This window comes from Trachinotus anak, unplaced genomic scaffold (genome assembly GCF_046630095.1).
Source record: "Trachinotus anak isolate AG129_WGS33_773 ecotype Australia unplaced genomic scaffold, CSIRO_AGI_Tana_v1 ptg000015l, whole genome shotgun sequence".
NCBI classification, from domain to species: Eukaryota; Metazoa; Chordata; class Actinopteri; order Carangiformes; family Carangidae; genus Trachinotus; species Trachinotus anak.
The window spans coordinates 3,193,291-3,221,200 of record NW_027273866.1 but is presented as its reverse complement, the minus strand read 5'-3'; the positions used below and the strand labels follow the sequence as shown (position 1 = coordinate 3,221,200).

General features: G+C 42.1%; 1 protein-coding gene and 1 long non-coding RNA gene across 3 annotated transcripts; both read right to left on the bottom strand.

Moving 5' to 3' along the window:
* Positions 1 to 1,626, bottom strand: LOC139632819 (uncharacterized). Its single transcript, XR_011693632.1, has 3 exons — positions 1,537 to 1,626; positions 1,355 to 1,438; positions 1 to 119 (listed from the first exon to the last, which is right to left on the bottom strand). It is a non-coding gene; the product is annotated as an uncharacterized lncRNA (long non-coding RNA).
* A 3,370-nt stretch (positions 1,627 to 4,996) lies between these two features.
* Positions 4,997 to 21,653, bottom strand: slc35f4 (solute carrier family 35 member F4). Of its 2 annotated transcripts, none has more exons than XM_071498880.1 (7): positions 21,279 to 21,653; positions 8,445 to 8,745; positions 7,677 to 7,896; positions 7,458 to 7,583; positions 7,157 to 7,349; positions 6,360 to 6,449; positions 4,997 to 5,787 (listed from the first exon to the last, which is right to left on the bottom strand). In XM_071498880.1, the coding sequence occupies exons 1-7, from the start codon at positions 21,505 to 21,507 to the stop codon at positions 5,546 to 5,548; spliced, it is 1,401 nt and encodes a 466-aa protein (XP_071354981.1). In that variant the 5' UTR covers positions 21,508 to 21,653; the 3' UTR covers positions 4,997 to 5,545. The 2 variants fall into 2 exon arrangements, with proteins under 2 accessions (XP_071354981.1, XP_071354982.1); XM_071498881.1 differs by lacking the exon at positions 21,279 to 21,653 and adding an exon at positions 12,631 to 12,831 and having other exon boundaries at positions 5,397 to 5,787.
* Between the last annotated feature and the right edge of the window lie 6,257 nt (positions 21,654 to 27,910).

The window sequence follows — 27,910 nt, the reverse complement described above, 5'->3', positions numbered from 1 at the left end:
CCACCATTAACTGTGTAGACAACCTTATGTCTTCTCTGCTCTCTGGCTTGTCGGAGGTGAGCTTGCCGATGGCGATGAGCCTGTTGAGTTAGAGCTGCCTGGGCCTCCAGAAATCTTCCCTAGAAAGACCGGAGTCACAAGAACCACAGGTACAAAGTAACTAAGTACATTTACTCCAGTAGGGTACTTTAGGTACAATTTTGAGGTACCTTGCACCTTGATTTAGTGTTTCCATTCTATGCTTTTTTTATAGTTCTATTCCTCTTCATTTCAGAGGGTAATATTGCACTTGTACTTGTTGTACTCCCACTACATTTATCACTTACAATAAGCTTATAAAATACAATGCACTGTCATGGATTAAATAAATTAATGGTTCCTAACAACTTTTGGCTCATGGCCCCTTATGTCTATGAGTTGTTACACTTCTCAGATAGTTTCATTTAAAGTAAAGTTTGAGGCACAAAGAGGTAAAATCATCCAATACTTCACAACAAAGAAAAGATTAGAGAAAAGTCCATAAAATAGGTACAGAGTCTCCCAGATTTATCTGGTAACTCTGTCTGGGTTTGACCCCAGGTTGGGGACCACTGGCATGAACTACCAAACTTTAAAATAATATAAAATAATTAAAATGAGCATTAGTATTACTCTAATAATGTAAGATATAGTGATATATCAGTCACTGGAGCCAGAACAAGTTCTTTTACTTTTAATACTTTAAGTGCATTTAGGTGTAAATAGTTATGTACTTGCAGAGGATTTGAATGCTGGACAAAAAGCGTATTTTATATTGTTGCGTTGGTACTTTTACTGAAAGGGTCAGACTATTTATTCCATCACAGCAAGACACATACATTTACACATTCGGGAAAGTGGTCTACCTGTAGATTACAGTGCAAAGTTTACTTGATTTATTGGATTTGTACTTCAGCAAACACAAACACTGTGAACATTGTGTCCTATAGACAGAAGTGGATTTAAAGCAAAGCCCTCTATAGAAAGAATCATGACTGTCAAGACTAAACTTTCCTTTGTGTCTGTGAGTGTGTATCTAATAGAGGGGGCTTTTCTGTTCCCTGTACCCTGAAAATAGATCCCATTGAGGGCAAGTCATGGCTGTAGACCACCCTACTTTCCACTCCACCAGCACTTTAATCAGATCCACTGGGACAGGAGGGGCCCACTCTCACAGCTGCCTCCCTCTTTCCCTCTCTCTCTCTCTCTCAGTCTCCCGCCCCCTCTGAAGCGCCACTGCACACTTTAATTCTCCTACAGTGTAAAAATGTATGATCTGAATTATTGATGTTATAGATGCACTTCAGCTCTTCTGTAAATTGTCCTGATGCTTTACCTGAATCACTCTGCCAGTGCCAGCGTGTCCTGTCTGGCCGGTTGTAGAAAACTGGTGGACACCCCCATCTCTGCAGTCCCTGCCCTACAACAAACATCAAATTTCCTTATTGGGTTTCAAAAAAGCATGAGGACAGGGACGCTGGGACAGTCAGCGGGGATAGTTTTTTTTATTTTTATTACCATGGCAATTTGATTGTCAGTGCTTGTGTGGCCAATTTGAAGGGCCAGTGGTTGCAGTGCCTGAGGAGAGATGATGATGCGATGTCTGGGTAAAAATCACAACCAGTTACAAACAATAATGCAAAATTATGTCTGCCGGAGTCCCGGCACAGGATTGAAAAGATGAAAAAACTCTTATATGAATCAGGCAACAAGATCAGCCTGTAATAGTAAATAAACTACTACTAGGCAGCTGATTTTGCCGTGCTAACCTGGGGTCTTCGGGGTGGATGAGAATGAATGATGCTTGAATTGTTGCTTTGCTTTTGTCGCAGGTTTCCTGCAAAGCATGGTTCTTACAGCACACATACATGCATACAATGTGTTCATCACAACACAGAGTGATGGGTAAAAAAACTATTAAAGCCTAATTGGTTATGAAAAATTTGATACAAACAGGACAAACTTCTACTAACCTGAAAGAGAGGAAAGCGTTATTTCCTGTTTCAGCGGAGGTAAGGTTGTCTTCCTTTGTCCCAAGGAGCGTGATGGCTGCTCCACGGTGACCGGCAGACCAGGGAGGGTCCATTGTGATTTGAGCTGCCCCCCCTCTTCTTGAGGACTATTACATGGGGCGACTTTACGCAACCTGGGTCTGGAGCCTGTGGATCCCATTGTCTTGCTCTCTATCCCAAAGGCTGACCCACTAAAATACTAACTTTTCCTCCAGTAAAGTGAGATAAATCTGAAAGGTAGTGTATCTTTCTTGAAACTGAGTGTTAATTCATCAATAATCTCACCTCTTCAATGTCTTCTCATGAGTCACACAGAGGTTCTGTCACTGTAGGTCCACTGGTGGTGTTGACTTCTCCCATGCAGAAAATGTAAAAGAGTTTTGGCCTCTCCTATAAAAAAAACTTTTAGTTACAGTGTAACTTCAGCTTGCCCCATTTTCGTCTCTGTCTGGTGCCAAAGTACAAATTCAATAAACAATTTTGCTTGCGGTTAAAAGAGTTGATGCGTACTCCATCCCTGCATTCGTACTTGACTTTCTCATTAAAATGAGGTGAAGGTTTCTATAGCAACTCTCCCTACAGGTTACTCTGTAACTCATAAGTTAATGCATGAAAGAACCTGTCATTTTCCTGTACCCCCCTTCCCTATTGGAAAGCCCAGAGGGTTGGAGAATGAGGCAGGTTCTTTAGGAAATTGTTAACTGAGTGAAAAATGTGACTCCACTCGAGCTCAGAAAACCACAGGGGGAAAACAAACGCTGTTACAGAGGAGGGTCATATTATGTTGCATGTCAGGTTGTTGTTTTATCAGCCCCCTCTGTACTATGTGTTATATCCTCACTGGTTGGCTTAGAAATGTGACCTCTGTTCGTCTTTGCAGGAGCAGTTGTCCCCTTTATATTTTGGTTTCGAGCCACTCCACTGGCATGAAATATCTTGACATAGATTGGATGGATTGCTGTGAAATTTTCTCCAGACACTCATGGTGCTCAAATGATGTATTTTATCAACTTGGGTCATCCTGAGTTTTCCTTTAGCATCGCCATGAAGTTGACATATTTTTTAATGACACTGTACAAAAAAATAACCCCTGAAGTTTCATTAAGTGCCACCATCAAGTCAAAATTTCTGTTTGTCCAACGCTTATGATCAAATACCTGCAAAGCGAATTACTGTACGTTCCAAATAGCGTTAGCTGTACTTTGCATTTAGTGCAAATTAGCAAATGTAATGCAAAAGTGCTAATCTAAAGTGAGGTAGGCTGTACATTACACCTGCCAGACATCAGCAGGTTAGTAATGTCACTGTGAGAAAGTTACTGAAGCATGCTGATGTTAGCATTTAGCTCAAAGCACTGCAGCGCCTTACTGGAGCCTGGCATGCTAGCATGGCTGTAGACTCTTTTTATTATTGGAATGATTTAGCTTTGTTTGGAGCACTATTAGCTGTCTCATGTTACTTTCAAAAGTGCTGATTTCTGGAACCCTTTTTAGCAAATGATGCTGATTGGCATTCAACCTGTAAAATGACCAGACCTTGTAGCAGCATTTTGTAATTCTTTACATAGTCAGCATATATTTTGTCTACCCACTATCTAAGTATTTAATAAGAATGTGTTTAAAAATATGTTAAAAATAGTATTTTACATTTACGACATCAGGGCCCTCTCTGATTAACCCCTCTTATCAGTATCCAGCTGGGTGCCAGGGACCAACATGGAATTAAAATTTGAACATTACACATCCCTCTGTTTCTTCTAGCTCATTTATTTCAATATGTTAAAATGCCACCACAACCATTTATCTGAAACTGTCACCTCAGCAAATGCTTCATTAGAGGTCTCACCTCACTGACTGTACTCCAGCATCCATGGCAGCATAGTGGTATGAGTCTTGGGAATGTGTGCATGTGTGACAGACTGATATAAAAATACGGATAAATTATTCTTCTGACACCTTCATCTTCTATCTTCTCAATAGCACTATTTGGACTAAAAATTAAATTAGCCACCATGTTATGTGACACCAGAGAGTCATTTTAACAAGTGCCTATCAGAGTGTTAATGCTCTAGAGGCAAAACAGGTCCCATGGGCTTTTTCCATTGCCAGGTAGATAGGCATGCCTAGTTACAACAGACTGTCAGTATCTGTGAAAGAGGATAAATTATAGTAGAAACAATCATTCTCAATCTTTTTCAGGTTGCAGTGTGTGTGTGTCCGTGACAGCTAAGTGCAGCACAGAAAAGCATTGCATAATATATTACAGTGAGGAGAATTCTGCAAAGTCATCACTGCTAAATCAATGCAATGCACTTTACAGATTGCTAATACTGTATGAGTCACACCACTTAGTTCTGCTAAAAACAATTGGCAATGATACAAGTATGGTGCTAACAACAATAATTTGGCTTGTATACGTTCTTATATGGCCACATTTTCAGTTTAAAAAAAAAAAAATTAGCATATCTTAAATCTAGCTCAAAATATTGATCTCAGCTTGGGCATATGGTTATTTGGCAGTTGAAGTGGGAGAGCAGATTTAATTGCAACAAAATGCAAGCAGGGCATTTTAGAAATACGGCAGTTATGTGTCCAAGTCCACCTCAATAATATTATTAATAATAATAGTAACATATTTTTTTATTTACGAACTGTTTGTCCCCACAGGTGTGCCCTTTACATTTAAAAAAAAAATTAATTTATCACACTAAAATAATCAAATTCAAATATATTAAGTTTAAAATTGCTAGCTAAAAATTAGCCTATAATATATAGACCAAGTGTTTTTAGAGCATTAAACTCAATATTTTTAAAATGATATGTGATTAGCGGCATCAGCAATGTGTGCATCATTTATGGGCAACAAAGAAATGAATGGAAAATCTAAAAGATGTTCAAAAATATTGTTAAATAACCAAAAATAAAAGATTCTGGTTCTGACTTAAACTAGTAATGTGCTCTGTCAAATGAGGGTTTTAAGTCTTTTATTATAAAACCAAAAGAGCCTGTACATTACGCATAGTATAATTGCCATTCTTGTATATAATACTATTCAATAAGACTTAAAATTAATACTCTTATTGATACAGCTCTAAATAAATATCATAAATACATATAAGATTGAGCCAAACTGGCCCTGCCAATATTTATATTCACAGAATACAGTCTGCAGAGCAGGTCAGGGGAGGCTAGTCAGCTCTTGGTTTGGGTGCATGAGAGGAGTGGGACTGAGCGTGGCAAGTATTTCAAGAAAGTAAATAACACTTTCCACTCTTTCATTTATCAAAATCCATAAATGTTATCTTTCCCCTGCTGTAGTGAAGTGACAGAGACAGGAATGCACCCCCAGAGTGAAGTTTAAAAGTTCAAGGCAATACTTCCTGTCTTCCTGATAGTAAGTCTATGTGGAACGAACATCCCGCCACACCTCGACACACCTAGGTGGGCACTGGAGGAACATGAATAGACAGGGCTTCAGGGCTGGTTAACAGAGACTTCTAGCAGAGCTCAGCCATGTCACGCCAAGGGAATGGAGACAGTGCCGTTTGCTCGACTGCGGCTCCGAGTGTGGACGCTGGACTCTGTGAGCTCCTCGCCGTGTTCCTCTGACTTCTTGTCTGCGATGGTGGCCAGGAAACGCAGCGTGACTGAGTCCCACTCTTCTGGCAGCAGCAACAGCAAGAAACCCAGGCAGATGATGCAGGTGGCTGCCAGGCGCACCACACTGAAGATCACCTCATGTTTCAAAACATCTACGGCTGCAGCAGGTGAAGGAAGACAGGAACAAGAGAGGGAGACAGAGAGCAGGCCAGCGAGAGAGGGTGAGGGGGGGGGGAGAAACAAAAACAAATTCAGATTAATTACATAAAGTAAGATAAACCACAGGACACTGCGGCTGTAAGGGATGAGTGCAGCAAATGCGGCTTATAATCAGCACAAGCTATCCACTCTATCCTCTTGTGTTTTTGCGGTCTGGAGCCCTGGGACAAGTTGGCGTAACCCACTGTCCTTCATACAGTCCATCGTGGTTAAAGAAAAGAACTCGTCTGCAGGCATTTAGTGTCGCCTTGGCAACCTGATCCTCCCTCAGCGAGGGAATAGTTGCAGGGTCTGTTGAAGCACATTGGTGATTGGGTTTCCAGGACAAGGGAGGCAGGCTTGCTGTGTAATCTGTTTGCCTTAGTGGCCCTAAGTGCTGACCTTTCAATACAAAACCACAGCATGTGTGGCCACTTACTCTCATTTCACAATCATTTTAATTTCCACCACAATAATCAAGAAATAATAATCGGTAAATTGGAGGTAATACTTGCATATCAAGAAACCCTACCGGCATTGCCTGGCACACTGAGCAGTGTCCCAATGGAGATGAGAATGGGGTAGGTCAGTACCACACCCACATGGACCAAGATGTTGAACACTGTAAAATACATGAAAGAAGTTGAACACACTGAAGTACAAATGAATAACTATGATAGTAAACCGAATATTGGAGTGTTGGTCAGTCAAAACAACTGTAAATACTATAAAAGTGTCAGCTGGGGCTATGGGAAATAGTGCCATTTTTCACAATTGTCTACATTTTACAGACCAAACCACAGGGTATCGATCATGGATAGCTGTATTGATTGGGAACCTTGGAGTTTTTCATGCTTCCATGTTTTATTTGGCATGCGCACACGTGAGGACCCACACATTATGATGATGACCAATGATGTGGTTGTAATGCGCAAAAACATATTTATATAGAAATCACTAACCATGAGTAGCTAATGAAGAGTAGCGAGCGAGTGAACATGAATGGAGAAAAAATTTAGGATATAAAAAAAAAATCTGCTTTACAAATGTTTTATGAGGAAGAAAATGCACTCAAGATGTTTAGACCTCAAGAACATGCACAATGTATTTTGGTGAGAAACACAATGAGAACACAATTTTACAAGAAAACTCCACATGGGACCTTTAATCAAGAAAATATATGGCTGGCTTTAATAACCTAATAACTTAACAAACAATGAAAATAACTGTTAGTTGCAGCCATAAAATGACTTCATATGTTTTGTTCATGGGAACACACAGCAGAAACCATGATCCTAAAACTTCCTCAGGATGTATATGCATTCTCACCCAGCCACAGTCCTGCCAGTCCACACAGGTATCCCCAGGGCAGTGAGGACAGTGAGCCCCAGTGCTCTACCTTGGTGAAGTAGAGGATGAGGGGCACACAGGAGATGAAGATGAGGTTGAAGAAGCCCATGGTGGAAAGGAAGTGGGCCACCTCTCCGAGGTTGGCACTGCCGAGGAACATCTTGAACAACACCTGGATGGTGAGGAGACAACAATTTATATCAGCGACTAAACAAGTATTTTAATTCAGTGCAAAGACAAGCACACAAACTTCAACCTGTAATGTGCCTGGCAGTCTGACCTTATATAGAGCTGATGTTGAGGCTGAGCCCACAGCCAATGCCACACCCACAAAGGAATCACCATGGAAACCGTCAGCATAGGCCATCATGACAATACCCGTGATAGCCATTATGGCTGCCACAATCTGCAGGTAGATTAAGAGTCGTCAGTGAGGTCAGTATCTCTCAGAGGTTGCCCTCAAAAGAATCATTTACATTGTGTGTCTTTTCATACAAACCCGAACACCCATGAACCGATCCTTGAGGACGATCCAGGACAGGAGAAAGACGAAGGCCTTGTGGCAGCAGTAGAGGGCAGAGACGTCAGTGGCGGTCAATTTCTTCAAGGCCAGGAGGTACAGGTAGTTGGTCAGTGTCCACAGGATTGAAAAGGGTGCCGTCCTCTTTACAAAAAGCTTGAGAGTCATCCCATCCTCCCCAAAGAGCTTGCTGCACTCCCTGTTAGAGAGGAACACCACAGGAAGACATGTCATCCGCTTTTTCCTCTTGGAACAGTGTTTTTGTTTGTCAGTTTTAGCCTTGCTACAAAGAGGACCATGCTTCGAGAATGGAAATGTTGGTTGCTTAGTTGCCCGGCTCCACATGGACAGTCAGGTGGTTTCATTTTGTTCCAGTTGCATGTAAAAGAGCAGTCAGGCCTCGAGGGGGGCACGAGTGGAGCTTTGATGATCAACTGGTACCAGGCTTGATCTTTGCCTACTTGTGCGTCTGAGCTACTGCTACTGAGATAACCTTGATCTATTTGTGTTTTCTTCCCTGATGTGCTGTCCTTTATTGAGCTAAACTGAAACCCAACTACCGGATAAATTCATTTTGTCTCTGATTTTACTGACGCAGCTGAGTGTAAACATTCATTAAATGAGACTTCTTTTATTTTCATGTGGAAAAAAACTTACTTTGTGTTACAGTTACTTTTTGACAGTGGCGAGCACTCATCTCCAATATTCTTTTGTTGAATTAAAATGAGACTTTTTAAGACAAATTACCTGAATTTCTGTATGGGGGTCTGCTTCTCCCGTGTGGTAACCACATGTCCAGAGTAGTAGATGGGGAAGAAGAGAATGTTCCAGTTGCTGCTGAACCAGGAAATGAAGAAAGGACAGGAGAACGACTGGAAGGTCAGCTTCACCACCTGAGTGGTGCCCACCCAGGAGGAAGACACACACAGCACCAACAGCAGGCCACCCAGCACCTTCAGGGCTGTGTTGGTGCAGGCGTGGTAGGATCGGCTCTCTCCGCTGGTCTCGCTGCCTGGTGTCTCAGCATGAGACTCCGAACCATCCTCTCCTGACGAGAGATAAGAGGAGAAAAGAACAGGGCATTGTAGCATCTCTGCTCAAACTTCATTAAGAAGCACAAATATAAAGCTGTGTGTTGTAAAACTTTTGTATGACTGTATATACACTTTGATGTAGCCTGCAGTAAGACTCCCCTGGCTGGGCTCCAGCCCATAAGCATTTATTGATCAATCGTCCTTTGTGATCACTACCACAGTTTGCATTTCTTGCTGTAAGGGCACTAATGCATGACGCAAAGCAAGCTTTGTTTAAAATGTGTTGGGTTAGCATGATGGCTGTGCATGTCATAAATAGCTTTGTTGCCTCATGATGCAGCACATGCTGTACACCCGTTGTAGTCAGGAGTTCGCAGAGTAAATCTGACCACATGACATTCCACAAGAAAGTCAAGTCAACCTTGGCAGCCTCTCGCTTCATTCAAGATAGATGGAGAGAGAGAGAGAGGGGAAGAGAGAGAGAGAGAGAATGGGAAATCTGGCCCAGTGCCTTTATGGACTGCAGGAGTGAATGGCTTCAGGACCTTATTTGTGCTGTAGGATATGTGAAGTGCTGTGTGTGTGAGCATTTCCGGAGAGAGCTTAGATCCGTTCTTTACCTTTCAACAGTGTGATCAATTTACACCAGGGCAGGAATAAAAGATGACATGTGCAGCCTGTGCTCTCTTTGCTAGCTCAGCACGTGAAGCTCTGCCATTTCCACCATGGCTACAGATACCAGAGCCTTGCTAGCACTGGAACTTGTATGTCCCCTCTACAGTAGTGGGGACATCTCAGCGGTGCTCATTATTGTATCTGATAATCTTTTTGTCTGTTATCTGCAATGAGACCTCAGCAGGAAGTCAAGCAATGGTGGCACAAGTGACATCACTGACATGTCTAATGGAAGTGGATTGTATCCAGAAGGAAGTCATTCTTTCTTTCATCCATAAGAAACTTGTAACACAGTGTGAGGAGCACAAACTCTCTGATCAATTAATCAAAGTGTGTAAAGAGGAAATGGCAACAAACCTTTAATCACAGAACTAAGTTTTTAGGTGTTTTCTCCAGGAGGGTCACTATATTCATTCAGAAAGGAACTCACAGTCCTGCCAAATGTATTTGGTAAACCTAATGAATGCATGAGATCATTGCTGGCACCCAGCAAGAGTATTCAAGTTAAGTGATGGCTGTAACTGTCATACCCAAGACAGAATGGTGAATATGAATTCACAGATTGGAGAGTCATGCAGTGCAGTGGTGGAAGAAGTAGTCAGAGTCTCTACTTCAGTAAAAGGACAAAAACCTCAGAGTAAAAATGCTCAATTACAAGTAAAAATCCTGCATTTGAAATCTTACTTCAGTTAAAGTACAGAAGTATTATCAGCTAAGTATCAAAAGTAAACGTGCTCATTCTGCAGTGACTGATAAATTGTCACATTTTACAGTTAGACTGTTAATACTGATGCATCAAAGTGTAAGTCGCATTTTAGCATTGCAGCTGTTCAAGGTGTATTCAAGGACTATTTTTAACTACTTTATGTATAGTTAGATAGTTTAGTGATGCCCAGACTTGGGAAAATTCAAAAGATAAATCTCAAGTGCCAAATGAGAGTATGGAGGAAAGAGATGCTTCTGCGACACATTATATTTAAGACTTTTCTCTCATATTTGTGAAATACTGGATACTTTTATCTATTCGGGCCTCAAACCCAAATACAATGCAATGTATTTTATAAATATGTTTTTATGTAAAATCTTAATCTGAAAAGTATCCAGTAAGTATGGCTTTCATATAAATGTAGTGTATTAAAAAGTATAGTATTTCATTGTAAACTGTATTGAATTGAAACTGTACTTAAGCACAGTACTTGAGTAAATGTAATTAGTTTGCACCACTGCGTCAAAGCAGTACTGGTCTTGAGTCAGCCCACACCACATAACTAAAATTTCCCATAATGTTTGAAGCTTGAGATTAAAAAACCAAATCCCATTTCAAACTATATGTAGTGATGAAAGCCTTTAACATCCAGAAAGTGCAAAACTGATGATGACTCCCACAGATCAAGTCATACTCTTTTGCAGTTCAGTTAATTGCAGACTATCTATCACCTTAAAAATGTCTCAGATAAAAACCTCGGATAAAACGTTTCACCTTACAATACATCCCAGCAGGGAGCAGAGCTACAGTATGCGGAGAAAGAAAAATGCTCAACACTGATACAGATTTGTTTCTCCAGGATCATCGAGGGATTTGGTCTAATTACATTCTGTCACAGCGAGGATTCTTAATCAACCTAATGAGCTTGGTGGTTTCAAAGTAGAAAACCCGAGATCTGATATTACTGCAGGAGAGAAGCTGCTCTTTTTTTCTTTTCTTTTTTGTCTTTACCTCTGCTTCTCCTCATCTACCGAACACGATGGTTTGTGTCTGCACTGACAAAACCTAAACCTTTTAGCGTTGGATGCAGGCTCTTCTGTGCTGAAGTAAAAGCCACTACGGACTGATCTGATGCCAAGATGCAGTAATATTATAACTCTACTATTCCCCTGCCTCAAGAAAGCAGCTCTTGAGGCCAAAACTGTTTTTTCATAACATGTAGTGTTATTGCTGACTAATAATGCTGCTGAAAAGTTGCAAAGGAGAGCCCAGGGATGTTTCTTTTACCTGAAATAAGTAAATAATAAATAATAAGTATAAGAAATAAATAAATGGCTAAAACCTTTAAATATAGACTCTCCACAAATATAACTAAATATTACCAGTCTTGTTAAAATAAATGCTTATAGTATGTGCTTAAATTTAAAAGACAAGCTCCTTTCCACCTCTGTCGAACAACAATCCACAACAATGATACTGGTGTAAAAAACAGCATTTTAAAGATCTAATACTAACAAATGTAATAGATTACTCTTTCAGTAGATTCAGTAGGTAGACAACTCACCATAGTTTCATAGAAGTGTATTTCAAAGCATTAACACTACACCGTTTCATAACTGAAATGACAGTGCTGCAAAGTATCGTTCACCACTGGCACCCATTAACAGCGCTCATCCTCTCTGTGTGACGCAGTATGCTGCTCGAACCTCACATTTCAATCCATTCTGCGTTTTATCCTCGCCACTGACGCTGCACACCGGTGACACTGATGGATGGGGTCCCGCTGAATCCAATCTGAAGCTCACAGTCACGTCTGCAACGCTCGGCAGGCTTACTACAGGTCAAACAGCATGAAGCCTTTAGCCAAACTAGGTCAGACGACATGGAATGGCTCTGATGATACTGAGGAAAGGGTGATCAGCGGTATCTCTCCCTAATCTCTGTTACAAAAGTAAAAGGTGTGGGGATTTAGGTGAAGTCAAGGCTTTTAGTGATGAGGAATGAACAGATGTGAAAGCAGCTAAGTTGGGCCTGTTTGGTTTCAGTGCTGGGCCACACAGGGCAGCCAGAAACAACCAAACATATGCTCCTGCTACAACTACACTTCCTGTCAACACATTTAGCTTCTCAGCTGTGCCAGCAGGAATCTGAAATGACACTGACGCGTTTTTGCACCATTCAGAGGAAAAACTCTCAGAAAGTCTTGGTGAGAATTATACAATTCAACAGCTGGCCTTTGCTTATTTTTCTAAGATTTTAATTTAACAAACCACAGATTTAAGTAATAAACATCCACATCACACAAGTATTTCTTATGAATACGTCTACACAATATGACTCGTCACTGCACCTGCTTTAATGCCTTGCACATAGTAACAAAAATAAAAGTGCTCCATACTTTTAAGCAGCCTGTCTGAGCTAATGCTGCCAATAACTCAGCTCATGCTTACACACACACACACATAAACACAGTTTAGTATTAATGACGTGCTGGGCCTCTCCGGTTCTTTCAGTTTACCTTCAGAGATGGGGCAGGTCAGGACCTGAGTGCTGTACGAGCTGAGAGGAGCCACTCGGGCTGAGTGCTTCTTCATCCTCCACTGGGGGCACAACACACTGTCCTTCCCTGGGAAGTGTGTGTGTGTGCGTGCGTGTCTATGTGTGTGTGTGTGTAAATGTGTCTAGGCTGCTGCACGCTCAGCAGCTCCTCCTGCTAGCTCTGTGCATCCTCAGACTCCTGACTCCTCCGCTTCTTCTTCACGCTCTTGATTGCCCCCCTCCTCCCAGGTCTCTGTCAACTCTTCTGTCTTCTTCCAGCACTCCAGTCCTGACTCTCCGTTCCTCTCCAGCCCAGGGCTCTCTCTGTTGCTGGTGTTCTCTCTCTCTCTCTGTCTCTCTCTCTCTCTCTCTGTCTCCCTCTATCTCTGTCTGTCTGGATAGTGACACAGCTCAGTGGAGAAAGCTCAGTAAAAGTGCAGTGAAGTGGAGACTCTACTGTTTCACTGTCATGCTGCGATCCAGCGCTGCCACTGTCTCCAAGGGAGACTGAGCTTCAAGTGTGTGTGGCATGGCGCAATCACTCCCCTCATCTCTCTCTATCCTCCTCCTCCTCTTTTCTGTCTGTCTCACTAGCTTTTCCCCTCCTCTCCTTTTGCTCCGCAAATCAGCAGCTTTGTTTGGAGGGTAACCAAGCAGCCCAGGCTAATTATGCTGCTGCCCCCCCTCCTTTCCTCCATCCTCCTCCCCTCCCCTTTCTACCTGACCAGGCTCTCCTCACTCCTTCCCTCCTTGTCTCGCTCTATCCGCTCTTGTCCTCTGTCTTCCAATGACTCTCTCTCTCTTCTTGGCACATCTCCTGCTCTTCACTACTCCTTGAGAGTCAGATTATTAGTAGAGCTCTTTAATGTTGGCTTCACCACTGCAATATTATTCATTTGAGCTCTGAAAAAAGACTAAAACTATTGCGCCCACACTACACATAAATACATGACAACCCCATAGATGTTAATTCGGTCATACACTGAGGTAATTTTAGTGCTCTCAGTATTTAGAAGAGGGATCTCTACCCACATAAACCTCACACCACTACTGCATGTCTCCACACCTCCACTATAACATGCTACCCAGATGATGCCATATTCCACCCAGATTGCATGTAGGAGATAGTGATCCAAATTTTAAGGGGAATACGATTTAAGATACCGAACCAGTGTTTGTATTGTACTGCAGACCTCTGCAGGCGTCCCGTGGTATCAGGCACCAAGACGTTAGCACCAGATCTTTTAAGTTGCAAGGTGGAGCCTCCATGGATCGCACTTGTTTTTCCAGCACATTCCGCAGATGCTCAGGTATTTGGAGGCCAAGTTAACAACATGGACTCTTTCTCATGTTCCTCAAACCATTCCTGAACAATTTCTGCAGTGTGGCAGGGTACTGTACATTATCCTTTTGAAAGACGCCACAGCCATGAAGGGATGTACTTGGTTTGCAATAATTTTTAGTTAGGTTGTACAAATCAAATTAACATCCACATGACTGCCAAGACCCCACGTTTCCCTGCAGAGCATTTGCATCCACTTGCATCCTTCCCATAGTGCATCCTGCTGCCTTCTCTTCCACAGGTAAATGATGCACACGCACCAGGCCACCCACATGATATAAAAGAAAGCGTGATTCATCAGAGCACACCATCTTCTTCCACTGCTCCATGGTCCAGTTTTATGATTTCAATACTTTTTCCACCATTCTTGCACAGTCATCGGAAACACTCTCATCAGCAGCCAATGTGGACTTCAGGTGTGTCAGTCTGGGCCATGTGAGTCAGCCTTAGGACTGTGGTCAGGAGTTTCCATTTCAAGGAAAGCCCTCCTACCATTTTATCTCTAGCTGTGGTTTACCTACCGAAAGACTTAATGGAGCTAAATGTTGCTTGGGCCTTTACATCAATGACATATCAGTGTCTAGTGTATGCGGTCAGGCACATGAGGCCTCCCAGCCTGTAATACAATCTTAATATAACCTATGCTATGCAGTGTTCACCCTCTCACCAGTAAAATCAATACTAGCCAAGCCAGGAACAGTAACACTATGACCTGAGAAAGAGAAAGCACTCAAAGTAAACATACAATACATTAAGTGCAATAGCCCTTTGTTGAAGTTGGTTAGTTAAGAATACTAAATGAGTTTTATTGTGCAGTCATGTTTGCTCCAAGATCGCCGTCATTATATCAGTATCACCCTGAGCCCCTCCCTTCTCGCCTGTCTCTACTCTCCAGTGCTCATCAGCCAGAGATCTGGCACTTCTATAGAGAGAATAGCAGATCAGAGAATTTGTCTGTGCATTCTTCAGGCTGAGAGAAAACAGCACAGTTCTGGTTGGGGTGTTTGTTACAATGGAAAAATGCAGGGCCACGTTCCAGTAACACCATGGTAATTTATTTGTTTGAATGCAGATTTCAATATTGGCATGACACTTTGAAGTAGCAATAGCCCGATGTCATTTTCTTATTTCATCACCCAGTGCGACAGAATGAGTGCAGCACTAATGCAAATGCATTAAGTAATGTCGTGAGGTTCAGCCGTGTTTAAAATGTTTGTGCGTTAAGTGTGTGAGGTAAGCATGGCTGAGACTAATGTTTGGTCAGGTGTAAGCAGGGGATGAGCTGGGGGTATGGATCCCCTGAGACAAGGAGGGTTAAACTTAAAAATAGCCCTGCTGATGAGCAGAGCCAACAGCTAGACAGCGAGGGGACAGAGAAACAGTCCAGTCAGCAGAGCCCAGGATGCTAATCGCTATCAGATTAAGAGAAATACCTGGATCATGGGTGCTACAGGAGGCCACAGTTCAATCACAAATATTGCACCAAAGACTCAAGATTTTCAGGAGATTATTTCTCTCTCTATTCTGCCTTTGTATTGTTTTTAGGTATCTAACTTTAGCTTAAAACAGCAGTCCAATGCCAGCTCACGGATTCATTTTCATGTTTTCTTTTCTTGCTTTCACACCCATACCTGAAAAGAGGAGGTGATTTCTCAGTGATTTTTTTTCTGTCCTCTAACCACTTCCACAACCCAACAGCATCATATCCTAGACGAAGAACTGTGCACCTCCACGCTACACACTGGAATTCAAAAGCACCATAAATTACAGCTCCAATGTAATATATCAACAATTCTCTAAAGGAGTTTGAACAAAGCCCAAACACCATGGCCTTGTATAACCTGGCGAGGTGTACCTAATAAAGTGGAAAATGAGTGTATGTAACACAAGAGTGCAGTTGCATCACAGATCAAAGCACAAAATGGTACAGCATCCTCCCTCTTTACCTCCATAGCAACAGTGGGTCTCCTGTGCACACTGATGCTCTAGACCCATTCAAGCTCTTTTGTCATTTAGATTAACACATGCTCCTCATGTATAGTACAAGGCTCTTTGTCTTTAGCAGGTCTCTGTTCCTCATCACATCTCAGCAACAACCAGGAGCAAAGAAGAGGGTGGAGGGATGCAGATTGTAGCAGAAATGGGGACAGGACAACCTCTGAATGAAGTTCTGGCTGTTAGATATGTTTCCATTCACTGGATCACTCATCATCAGCACAACTCAAAGTAGTTGGAACATTGGAAGATGAGGACACCTTGTGGTGAATATGATGGATTGCATTACAGGTGCACAGATGGGGACATGAGGATAGATGTTCCAGAATAACACAATTCACCAGTCAGTTCACCAGGTTCTCACTTATCCTTAGTGGTGTTTTGTTATGCCTTTAGTTTCAGTTTGATGAGACGAGGTTTTGATAGGAAAACATCAACAACCATCAGTAGCAGTGAATGGATTTTCATATGTGGTGTGATTCTTAAAGCACTGAAAACATGCATTTGTGAACACTCAACAATGTGTCTCAGAAACAATGTTGGATAATTCGCAGACATCGCTGTAGACGATTTTTATATGGCCTATTTCTCCTGCAGAAAATAGTTTTGATGGAAACTGTTCACAGTGAGATCTGTAGGTTATCCCCAGTGATGGGATATTATTGGAAAGAAAAAAAATAGGTGCTTCTTAGAAGATTTACAGAACTGCTGACCTTTACTGTGCTATTGGTCATATGTTGTAGTACTACATGTGCTCTGTTGTGTATTTGTGTATGCGCATAGTCAAGTTATTATCGAGTACACAGTACACATCTCCAGACTTTACTGGAGATGTCAGCTTCATTATCTGCCCAGAGACCAACCAGTCCTGACAAATTCAACAAATTCACAAGAAATTCTGTAAATTTTCTATGAAGAAGTATTGCACCTATTACTTAGAAAGTGTCTTGCCCTGCACCCCCCCCCCCCCCCCCCAATGGGCTAATCCAGCCATGTTCTCTCCAACAACATCCCTGTCATTGGGGATAACCTACAGACCTCACCGTGAATACTTTAAATCAAAACTACCCAAACAACAAACAAACTACTCAGTAGTTCAGCCAGTTGTTTCTGAGATGGTCAAATGACAGTTTTGAGTTAATTTGAGTTCAGACACCCACCATGATTTGCAGTGACAGCTGAAATCTCAGGGACACACATCTCAAAGCGTGGCCAAAATGAAACTTTATCTTCTCCCTGAATATGGATCTGATATTAAGCTCTTTTTTTTAATACTGGAATGAGTTCAGTGGGATCAATGTGAGCATTTTCATTGGTACTAAACGTGGAACAGCACGAGATGTGTGTGAACCAGTTCTGACACTATAAAATGTATTACTCTCTCTGTGATCATTTGCACATGGCAGTGGTAATTAGACTATGTAGCTAGTACTGATGTTTATTACTGTCTGGCATTTCACTGGAAGATGTGGGTGGTCACTCTATTGTTGTTGTTGAATTAACAGACCACAAGAGGGCAGTGTCAGGCTGCTGAAAGGACTGTTATTGCACTCAGCACCTTACACATGTCGTGCTCTTATATTATGTAATATTACTTTTGGATCACAGAAAGTCTCAACCATGAAGCAAATTGCTGTGCCAGCCAAAAATATTGAGACACCTAACATATAGCACTACAACACATGACCAGTGGCACTGAGGCACGAGAACAGCAGGGAAAGATTGCACTCATTACTTGCGTGGTGTTTCTGCTCATTCCCAGGAGCATGTGAGAGTAACAGCACTCCAGGAGTTGTTCAGGCAAAGCTCATATCCCATTCGATGCCGGGTTGGTTATAAATAGCACAGAGCGAACAGGCATGGGAACGGGACAGTCCAAAATAAGCGCATGCACATACAGAATGTTTGACCTTGAGAAAGAAAGATTGGCCTGTTGTTAACACTGGTTATAAATCGTTTTCAAAATTGCAAAGTAAAATGAATCAGTACAAGCATGAATGGATTCAACAGCGTGTCTATCCTCTGCGTGTATCGCTGTACACTTTTCCTACGGACTGAAGTGCACATAAAAAGACAGTCCATTGTAATAAATTGTTGCCTTTTATGCCGTTCTTTCATAATTTTCCTGAGTGCCTGTGGCCTTGCTGTGATGCCACTGGTGAACAACACAGGCACAGTGCTGAGCGGGAAAGCCGCGACAAGTAGTTGTCATTTCTCCCGCCCTTTTCTAAATTAGCGATTCGAAACACAGCAAATTATTGTAATGGCTTACCCAGAGATGCTGAGGAAGCTTTTACTGCACACACCATTGTTGTCCGCTTCAGCAGGAGCCAAACGGGTGCTGTTACAATACATTGTTCTTTTTCTGATTTAAAGTCAATCTCATTTCAATTTGTCTCTTGCACATATTTTTGTAGTTGTGCTGTTATCTATGTTAATTGGTGCAATAGTAGGGAATATAGAAATATTGCACCTTGCTTATTTAGAATGGCTTTTACCTTCTTGTCTTATCCCTGCACGCACGCCATTATATCATAACTGTACAGTAAGTACCACATCTTACACCCTGTCACCAAATGTAGTCCACAGTTCCCCTCAGAGGCATCTTCTTATTCAACACAGATGGTAAGAGGCAATAATAACAAACTGGCAACAAGATCTTACTAAATATATCATTACCCCATAGGCTTGGCAGGATAAGCCTACTGTTCTATTTATTGTGCTCCTTTGTCTTTGTCACCCTTTATGGAAAATGATACTCACCAGCTTGAGGGGCACGTGATTCTCAGCTCAAAGTTTACAATAGTGTAAACAAAACAAAGTAAATGCTTTAACAGTTTAAGAGGAAGAGGCCTGTTCATGAGCACTTTACGCCGGCGGCACCAGCAACAGCCTGTTTAATAGCTGGAGTACCTTCTGTTGACCCTCAGAAAAATCAGGGGATGGATAGATGGAGAAACGCGAGGCTACAGATGGCATATTTTATCAGAGAAATGGGAAATGTCTCTCAAATCACATAACCTCTCCGCTTGCAGATACACTGGCTTTGATAGGCTTGGTATGGCTGCTATTACAATCCACACCTGCTCCTTAGAACTGAAATTACATCGCAGACGACACCGCATCTTTCATTTTCCTGTCCCAAAGTATACAGCAGGCACTGAGATGGGACAGATAGAGGCCTGTATATTGAGAACCAGGGCAGCAATTAACAATTATTTCCATTATTGATTAGTCAGTCGATTACTTTCTAGATTAATCGATCAGTCGTTTAGCCTATGAATTGCCAGTAAATGTTGACAAAGTACTGTTCTAACCTTGCAAAGCTCAAGGAGATGTACTCATGAGTCTTGTTTTGTCCAACCAACGATCCACAACTCAAACGTATTCTGTTTACTGTGATATGACAACGAAATGCAGCAAATCTTCACATTTCAGAAGCTGAAACAAGTGGATTTTTTTAAATTTTCACTTTCAGCATCTTACCCTGGTTATTCATCATTGCTGCTGTGTCAGAGGACCTTCAACTGTTAAAGTTGCTGTATCTGTTTCAATTGAAAATTTTGGGCGGCCCTTGTTAATCACGTCTTCTTTCAATAGATTCATTGGGACAAGTGGATATATTCTCAAATGAAAGGTGATTGCATTCATGGTTAATCTACTGCGACTGTCAGCCCCAATAAACAGGAGGCACTTAATGAGAGACAGACTCATTTCTTTTTCCTCGGCCTCAATCTTAAAAATCCACTGAGGTGCTCTCAGCTCATCCAACAGAGCCTCGGCTGGAACTGTTCTTGATTGAATGAGGCCCTATCTGCATACTCACTCATTTCCCCTGAGATTTAAAACAGGTCGGTCAGAGGAATGCATTATGTCACAGAGTGCCAAGGTTGAGCACTAGATTTGGGGAGGGATGTCATAACATTGAGAGAACAGCACTCTCTTCTTCATGTATTTCTAAGTCATGAATTTGTAGTTGGGGTTTTATGTAACAGCCAGAAGGAGATGTTAGGAAGCTTGCATGACAAGTCAAATTCGCATGGGGGTGAAGTGTATCAGTATCCAAAACACAAGAGGGTCACATATTGATGACAGTTTACACCTTCTGGGATTTATTCAAGAAAAGTGCCGGTTCATCCTCCCCTTTAATGAAACAATGTAATGTATGGGCCAATTGTGTAACACAGGTGTGAGTCTCTGGCAACCGTACTGCTACAAACCCTAGTGCTCTGCACACCTTGCTTCATCAACATAAAGGTGTGCGCACAGCAGTGCAATGGTTGCTCTTTTCCTCTGCTAAAATCCCACTGGCACGGGCCACACTGTAAAAGAACTGGAGGGCAAGATTTTAAAGATCACCCCAGTACGAAGTGCATCATTAGCTCTCTCCTCCAATCCCAGCCGTTGTCTTCATGTCAGCAAAATTCAGAGTATTGCTCTACCAATCAAAACCACGTTGACAAATGAAAATTACAGAGAAGCTCATCGTACTGAAGCACTGCCATATCTCAAGCATGTCAGGAAATAGCTGGCAGTCCTCACATACATCAGGGAGGAGCTGCTCTATTTGTCATCTGGGAAATTGATTGCTTTAATTAAAAACATTTGGAATTCAATATGAGGCTGCCATGTAAACGACTGTGTGCAGAGTTTCACCAACATGTGTTTGATCTGGACCACATTAGGCAACAGTTTAAATGATGACCTCTGAAATTGAAATTGAAATGGCAGCATAATTTGAGCATGACACTCTGCTGTCACTCTGCCCCCCCCCCCCCCCCCCCCCCCCCCCCCCCCACCACCACCACCACCACCCCACCCCACCCACACACACACCTATTTTTCTTTCACTCTCTCTCTCTCTTTGTGTGTGTGTGTGTGTGTGTGGTTCAGAGATGGGTAGGCCAGTGCATCCCCCAGCCTCCTGCTGATAGGGGACCAGTGATTGACATCATGCTGCTCCATAATAGCCATAATTAAAACCCGGTTAGCTGAGTTTGCAATAGTGGATTTTGCAATAGCTTAATTAAAATGACAAATGAAAACTAATTTGCAAGGGAAGAAGATTCGTGCATTATTCCTCCACACACCAGTGGCACAGCATTAGCAGCGTTTTTGTTTTCTTTATCAGCACAAAATCCCTTCATACACATGTTTTTCATCACAATCTCATAAAATTGAGGTCTCTTTAATTCATGCCATCTCACACCTGGCAGGCAAATGCGTGAGACTGTCGCACACACTGATGATCCCGTCAGCGCACTTTGTTTTCTTCGCATCTTTTCACTTACTTCTATGACTGGAGTATCCCGGGTTGTAGCCGTAGTAGCCGGTGATCCTCAGGATCCGGTCCTCTATGTCGTGCACCCCGTTGGCTGTCACTTTGGGGCTGCTGTCCATGGAGACAGCGCGGCTGCCACCGGTCGGCGTCGCCTTGCCCGGCAAGTGTGTGTTCTTGAGGGGCTCCAGCCGGATGCAAGGCTGCTCTCCGCTCTCCAAAACACTCTCGGTGCTTATCATTTTAGGTCCGAGCGGACAGAGATGAGAAGAGACCGGGGACGAGCCCTGATCAGCACCATGCGAGGGACCCTCGGGGCTGCATCAACAATTAGCAGGCAAGAGGCGGACATCCAAATCCTCATTCACATTCCTCCAGTGAAGCTCCCGGACGCAGGAGCAAGGTTATCAAACTCCAGTCACCGGGCAGACATGAGACGCTAGGGGGCGTGTCACTACTATCACATGCTGTCTTTCTGTGTTCAGTCAAACAGAGAGAAATAATTGGCTGTTGCCAGCGGGAGCAGAGGAGCCAACATTCATCCTAGCCTTCATAAAAACAAGTTCCTAAAAGAATGGTATTTGAGGACATGTGTGGCATCTACAACCTATTTAATGAACTACCGCCTCTGTGGTTTTCAGTAGCCTAATGAGTTTTTACTCCTTTGTTTTTATTGATACAGCCAAGTGGTAATCTTTTATTACTATTATATACTTATTGTTTTTCCTATAATGACGCTAAACACTCACAGATCCTTTGACTTTAAAGTGGCCTTTGGTATCACTGTGATATTCCTGTAATATTTGAATTGGATCTTGATATTTGATTCTTTTTGAAGTGAGCTTCCTTCATCTAAAATAAGCTTCTCTCTCAGGAAGCCAACTTTTATTTTTGTTCACAATCAATGAAAGCTGATCAGTCTAAAAAAAAAAAAAACAGTGCATGTCTATGGCTATTCTGAGAAAAATAAAATCAAATACGACTGACTACCTGCAGAGATTAGATAAGTGTTAACCTTTCATTTAACCCCAAACTAAAATAGTCCAAATATACCAAGAAAGACTTTGTAAGACATTATTTTCAGCTTCCATGCACTGCTTCCTCTGATATCTGTGGACTAATGCTGGACCTCTCAGCGATGCTCCCATTTGTTGTTCACAATAAAATATGTATGCGCTCTTTGAGAAACACAGGTTTTTCTCACAGCTATTGACTCCCCTCTACATTTGAATGTGGGCCACAAGTGTTACTTCTATTTTCAGCACTTTCACTATTTTCCTTTAAATACACCAACTTACAGATTATGAAGTTTGTGCACATGACTCTATGCCATGCTAAGTAAAGTTTTTTTTCTTATTATGTTCAAGCACTTATAATGACATGAATTTTATTCTAAGGTAAAATCCAGAACAATCTCTTTTCCTCAGCTGGCCACAGGTTCTTGCGCTGGCTCGGGGAAGCTCCCCTTGACTGGATCCCCCAGCTTGCAGTTGCTGCACAAATAAAAAAAAATAAAAAAAATCAGAAAACTGGGCTCCAAATCCAATAACACAAGATGCAGTGTTGCAGAGTCTCCCCGATACGCCTCTTTCCAAGTCCTCCATACTCTGTGTTAAATCGATTTCCAGTGTGTGGAGAATTTGCGCCCCTGTTGGCATTGTTGTGCAGACACATGCTGGGGTTTATGATGCCCTTGGACGCCAGAAGTGCTTCCTCCCCCTCTCGTACTTACTAAACCAATCTCCACCTCGTGTTCTTTTGTTTCAGTTTGTTTGTGCTCCAGAAGCACTTATCTCACACATTCAGTTCAGGGACAGCTTTGTGGAATGCAATGAAATGCCAATTCCCAGAAAGTTTCCCCACGCCTTTTGAGAATTGCTAATTTATTATTGGACCCTTTCTTACAAGTCTGTGTAGCTATAGTCCAAAGAAAGTTTTCTACAGTCTCCTACTTTTGTTGTGCTGCTTTACAATTCTGTATCGTTTATGCAACACAAAATGTAAACAGCTACATTAGAAGATTATGCGTTGGTTGCTCTATTTCATGTCTAAGGTACTCGTCGAAGTTATAATTCTCCATCAGATGCTAATGCATTAAAAAAAAAAGAATTTGGCTCAAAGGGAAAATTGCTCTCTGACAACAGAGGGCTCATTAAAAGTCTCTGCAGCCACAACCCACATTAAGAAAGCAATTTATGCATGAGCTGTGTCAGTGTAAATTCTGTCTTTTTAGATTTTAAATGCACTGTACTGTAGTGTGTTGAAGTGTCATTGCCAAATGACTTATAATGAAACCATTGAATCCTCTGAGCAATATCTTAAAAGCTATCAGGACAGGAAGATCCTCGTATCCTATTTAATATCATCTCTAATTGTCCCCCAGCAGTGAGGATGGAACGAGGCTGGCTTCAATCTCAGACAACATGATTAGTATTCAGAGTACCCCCAGACAAGAATCCTCTGTGCATAACAATAGTCTCATCTTTGCCTCCTCTTCATCTGTTTCAGGAGAATAAGTCAAAGGGCCTCATCTGAAAACTCCAATTATTCATTAGATCTCTGAACATGTCCTTTCACTTTTTTTGTTTGTTTGTTTTACCTGTGGTGTGACAAGGGATTTTCTACTTCTGTCTAGTGGTGTTTATTCTGTGCAGCCTGTACAGTAGGTGTGTGCACAGAGTGTATGTTTGGAGATTAATCAAATGAGTTTGACCATAACTACCTCACTGTAATAGCTCGTTTGACTCTTCACTGCTTGTGGTAGGCCTTCAACCATAAAACACAATCCTTTGCCTAAGTGGACTAAAAGGACACACTGAGGAGACAATATGTCCCATGTGACTTCATCCCAGGCCAAGCCCAGCGCACCAGCACCCCCACAGAGGCTCAGCAAGTCACCTTAGAGATCAGTGACCAACTCCCCAGCCACCTGCTGTATAAATATTCAATGTGCACTAAAGATAACCTGGCTCGTGCAGCAGGGAGAGAGAAAGAGGGCCGTTCGGCAGAAGAAGGGGCTGTCATTTGAATATAGTAAGCTCAACTGTGTCCGCGTGGTGTGTTGGCCTGCAAAGGTCATGTTTGAAAGCTTGGTAAATATTTAATAACTTTGATCAGTGGGTCTCTGAGGTAATGTATGGCTTTAATTAGAGAGTGAAAGGAAAGTGGGAACAATGAAGAATAAATAATCCTATTAGAGCTGATTTACAGTATGAATAATCACATTTTTAGGCAACGAATGTGTGATCATGCCAGAAAAAAATGTGATATTTGTCTTCTTATAATAGAGGCCATTCTCTTGCACAACAACAGTGAGTGTTGATTTTACTTGCTCTCTTTATCTATTGTGCCTGTGCACAAGATAAAATATCATAATGTCCCTTGAAGCCTGATGTGACCTTTCTTTGTTGTCTCCATGCAAAGAAAAACACAGTCACCTGCTTATGAAGTCTCACAGAGCACCGAAGGGCCGATAGGATTTCCTCCTCCTCCTCCTCCTCCTCTCTCTTCAGCAACAAAAGTTGATTTGCCTCTAGGAGACAATTGGCAAACGAGCCTGCTTGCTCTCTTTTAAGGATGCCAATATAAATAAAATATACAGTGACCAGACCGCATTTTTAAAAATAGACAATCCACAGAGCATAGCCTCTCCGTCATGCCAGTTCACTGCCCTGCCATGTTTCATGCCTGTTTGAACATGTTTTTACAGGAAGGCAGTTAAATACTGTATGTACAGTACACTACAAACTGTAAGTGCCACGTGTCATCACTGTCACATGTAGTGTACATTAGTCCCTGCTGACAATTATCCACAGCATCACATACATGATCATCATCGAACCAAACGTGTTTTTGCCCATGAAGATTTCATCAGCAGCACCAGCTGTCTAGGTATCCACTTTTCTGAAGGTCAACTGCTCCATATGTGGCCAGGTATTACACAGAAGGTACAACGCGAGTTAATGTTGCCTGACTGGTGACGCTATCAGGCAACTGTCAGCAAAATGGAAATCACAGTGTATATAATATATCTTAAACATGTGGCCTGTACATGAGAGGACATATCAACAATCAATATACTTATCCAAATGAGTGTGAGTGTTACAGAGTCTCCATCCCCTTGATAGGAGGTTGTCAGTAACTACTTTTGAGATTGTTTATTGTAACATATCACATATTTGTACTTGTACGTTTCTGTATAATTGTATGTTGGTGTATTTTATCACAGCCTGTGTCCCTATGACTGAAATTTTATCTATTCAGATATATCCTGAGATGTTATACACTTTGTCCATGAGATGAAGATAAAAAAAAGCACGAGTGCAGTTAAGTATTAACAAGGGAGGAAGACAAATAAAATGCTTTAAAGGGTTTCTGTCCATTAGGGCACTCTGTTTATCAAGAACAAGTTGAGCAGACGCATATTTTATCCTGTGATGATTTCATTTATCTTTGAGATATCTTAATGTCTGAAAAACTACAAACACCTCTGGGCTTTCACAGTAGCCTCATGCATGTGCACCATTCTGAACAGACTAGGATATTGTCACATTTCTCTTTCATATCTATACTTTATACCTGCCATGTTATGTCACATGTTTAATCATATTAATGTGATGCAAAGTGTTTCCGTTCTCATTTTATAAAAGCGGACAAAGGCTGGATTGCCCCGGGGCCAGTTTGACTTGATCTCACCTGCAGAATCTGGAAGGCCACCACTGGAGATTTATGGCCTCTGGAGGTAACGAAGTTAAATCCCTCTGTGTAGCTTTTCCGCATGATCCATCCCTCCTCGCTGCAGTCAGGATGATGGATTAGACTGCTAGTGTGAGGGGGCTGAGGAGCAAAGGCTGGACAACGACAGCAGGGATGAACATTTAGTCTGATTGACCAGATGGGATTGTGAGTAAGGTTCACATCGATATTAGCTTCGGGTCTGTCTCACTGTCACCCGCTCTGAATTTAAATCACTCCAGGATGTTGGTTGAAACAGATTCTATTCAACAAATTGCATCTACAGATATTTCATGTCTATTTCACCACAGGGATGCTGACAGAAACACAATAATGTACACAATAATGGACAAGCATGCATATGCTGAGCTGTTCTGAGATACAAAAATAATAATAATAATAATAATCTGACACCACTCTCTAATATGGCACCATACTGGGTTTAATGCTCATGAGTCTCTCATTTTCCCTATGAGCCATCAAGTCGGCATTGTTTTAAGCTAATAAATTGTATAGAAAGGATTTGGTTCAAGTGGTCATTGGGATTTTTCAGAACCCGACGCTAAAGTTGTTCATATACATATAACATGACTGATCTATAAAGCATTACTAAGCTCTAATTCCCCTTTGGCAACATTGTTTAATTAAAAAGGAGTGTTTATGCCAAGCATTACATTGCCAATCATGCTTAAACTACAGCTACTCTACAGCTCTGTGGGGTTGTACTTAGGCACAGTGGTGCTTTGAGCTAAATGCTAACATTGGATATTTACCATGTTCATTGTCTTTGTTTAGCGTATTAGAATGCTAACATTTGCTAAATGGCAGCACAGCTGACACTAGATGGGAATCTTGTTAGTTTTGCAGGTATTCGGTCATAAACCAAATAATTGAATAAATGTCAACCTCATGGTGGCGATCACCAAAGCTGTTAGAAAAATCTGGCAAGCATGAATGTTTGTGCAAAAACAGTGCCAGTCCAGCCAGTAGATGTTGAAATATTTCACTGGATAAGTAAAAATGTTGACCTGCTGGACATGTTCAGTAGCTGTTCAGATATTTCAATCTGGAGCAAAGTGGTGGACCAACATTACCATTCCTAGAGCCATGTCTGGAGACACACACACACACACACACACACACACGCTCTGCTTAAGAAAATCCAAGTGCCTACATCCTACAATCCGGGTCAGTGGGACATCAGCCCCAGAGGCAGATGAGCTGTAATGGACAATCAATTAGGATTTAAACCTTAATCCAACACGCAGCAGTCATCGATCCACAGCTGACTTCACTGTCTTGTCTGTGGATGGTTAGCTTTTGATTTTGTGATGCTAGCACTGTACTGCAGCAGTACATCAACTCAGTTACCATTGACAGTGGAGATGGGTGTCTCTCTTCTGCTCAACAGGCTGATTAATAGCCCCATTGAACCCTCAGCCTAAAGCTACTCTCCCCACAGCTCATTAACTATGATCTAATACAGGGTGGAGTGATGTGGGGGTGGTGGTGGGGGTATCAGCCAGGAGGGTCAATTCTCAGAGTCAAACTCGTTGAACTCTGATGCGAGAGAGGCGCGCTGATGCTGGGAATTCAAGGTCGAGATAAGTATTGACTGGGAGATCTATTAAGAGAGTTGGAAATTCTCCACAGAGCCTTCTGTACCAGCCATCGTCATTTGTCCTTTAATGAAGAATAGTGTGGGAGGCTGCCACTGTTCTAGCAGTTCGTCTCCTGTGGCTGGTGCCCAGGCTGAGGTGGTTGAGACGTGTGGCAGAGCACACGGCCGAGTGGGTCAGAACCAGTATTGTTCTAAATCATCTTCTCCCAGCAGCTCCAGTCCTTACTGCATGTCCATTTGGATTCATTTAACTCTTGTTCTTTATGGCTCCTCACACACATAGAGCCACT

Coding starts and splice junctions, on each gene's coding strand:
- slc35f4 (XM_071498880.1), bottom strand. CDS start 21,507: ATGATAAGCACCGAGAGTGTTTTGGAGAGCGGAGAGCAGCCTTGCATC. Junction 7,897..8,444: donor ACCCCCATACAGAAATTCAG/GTAATTTGTCTT, acceptor CCTCTCTAACAG/GGAGTGCAGCAAGCTCTTTG. Junction 6,450..7,156: donor ACTGGCAGGACTGTGGCTGG/GTGAGAATGCAT, acceptor TGTATTTTACAG/TGTTCAACATCTTGGTCCAT.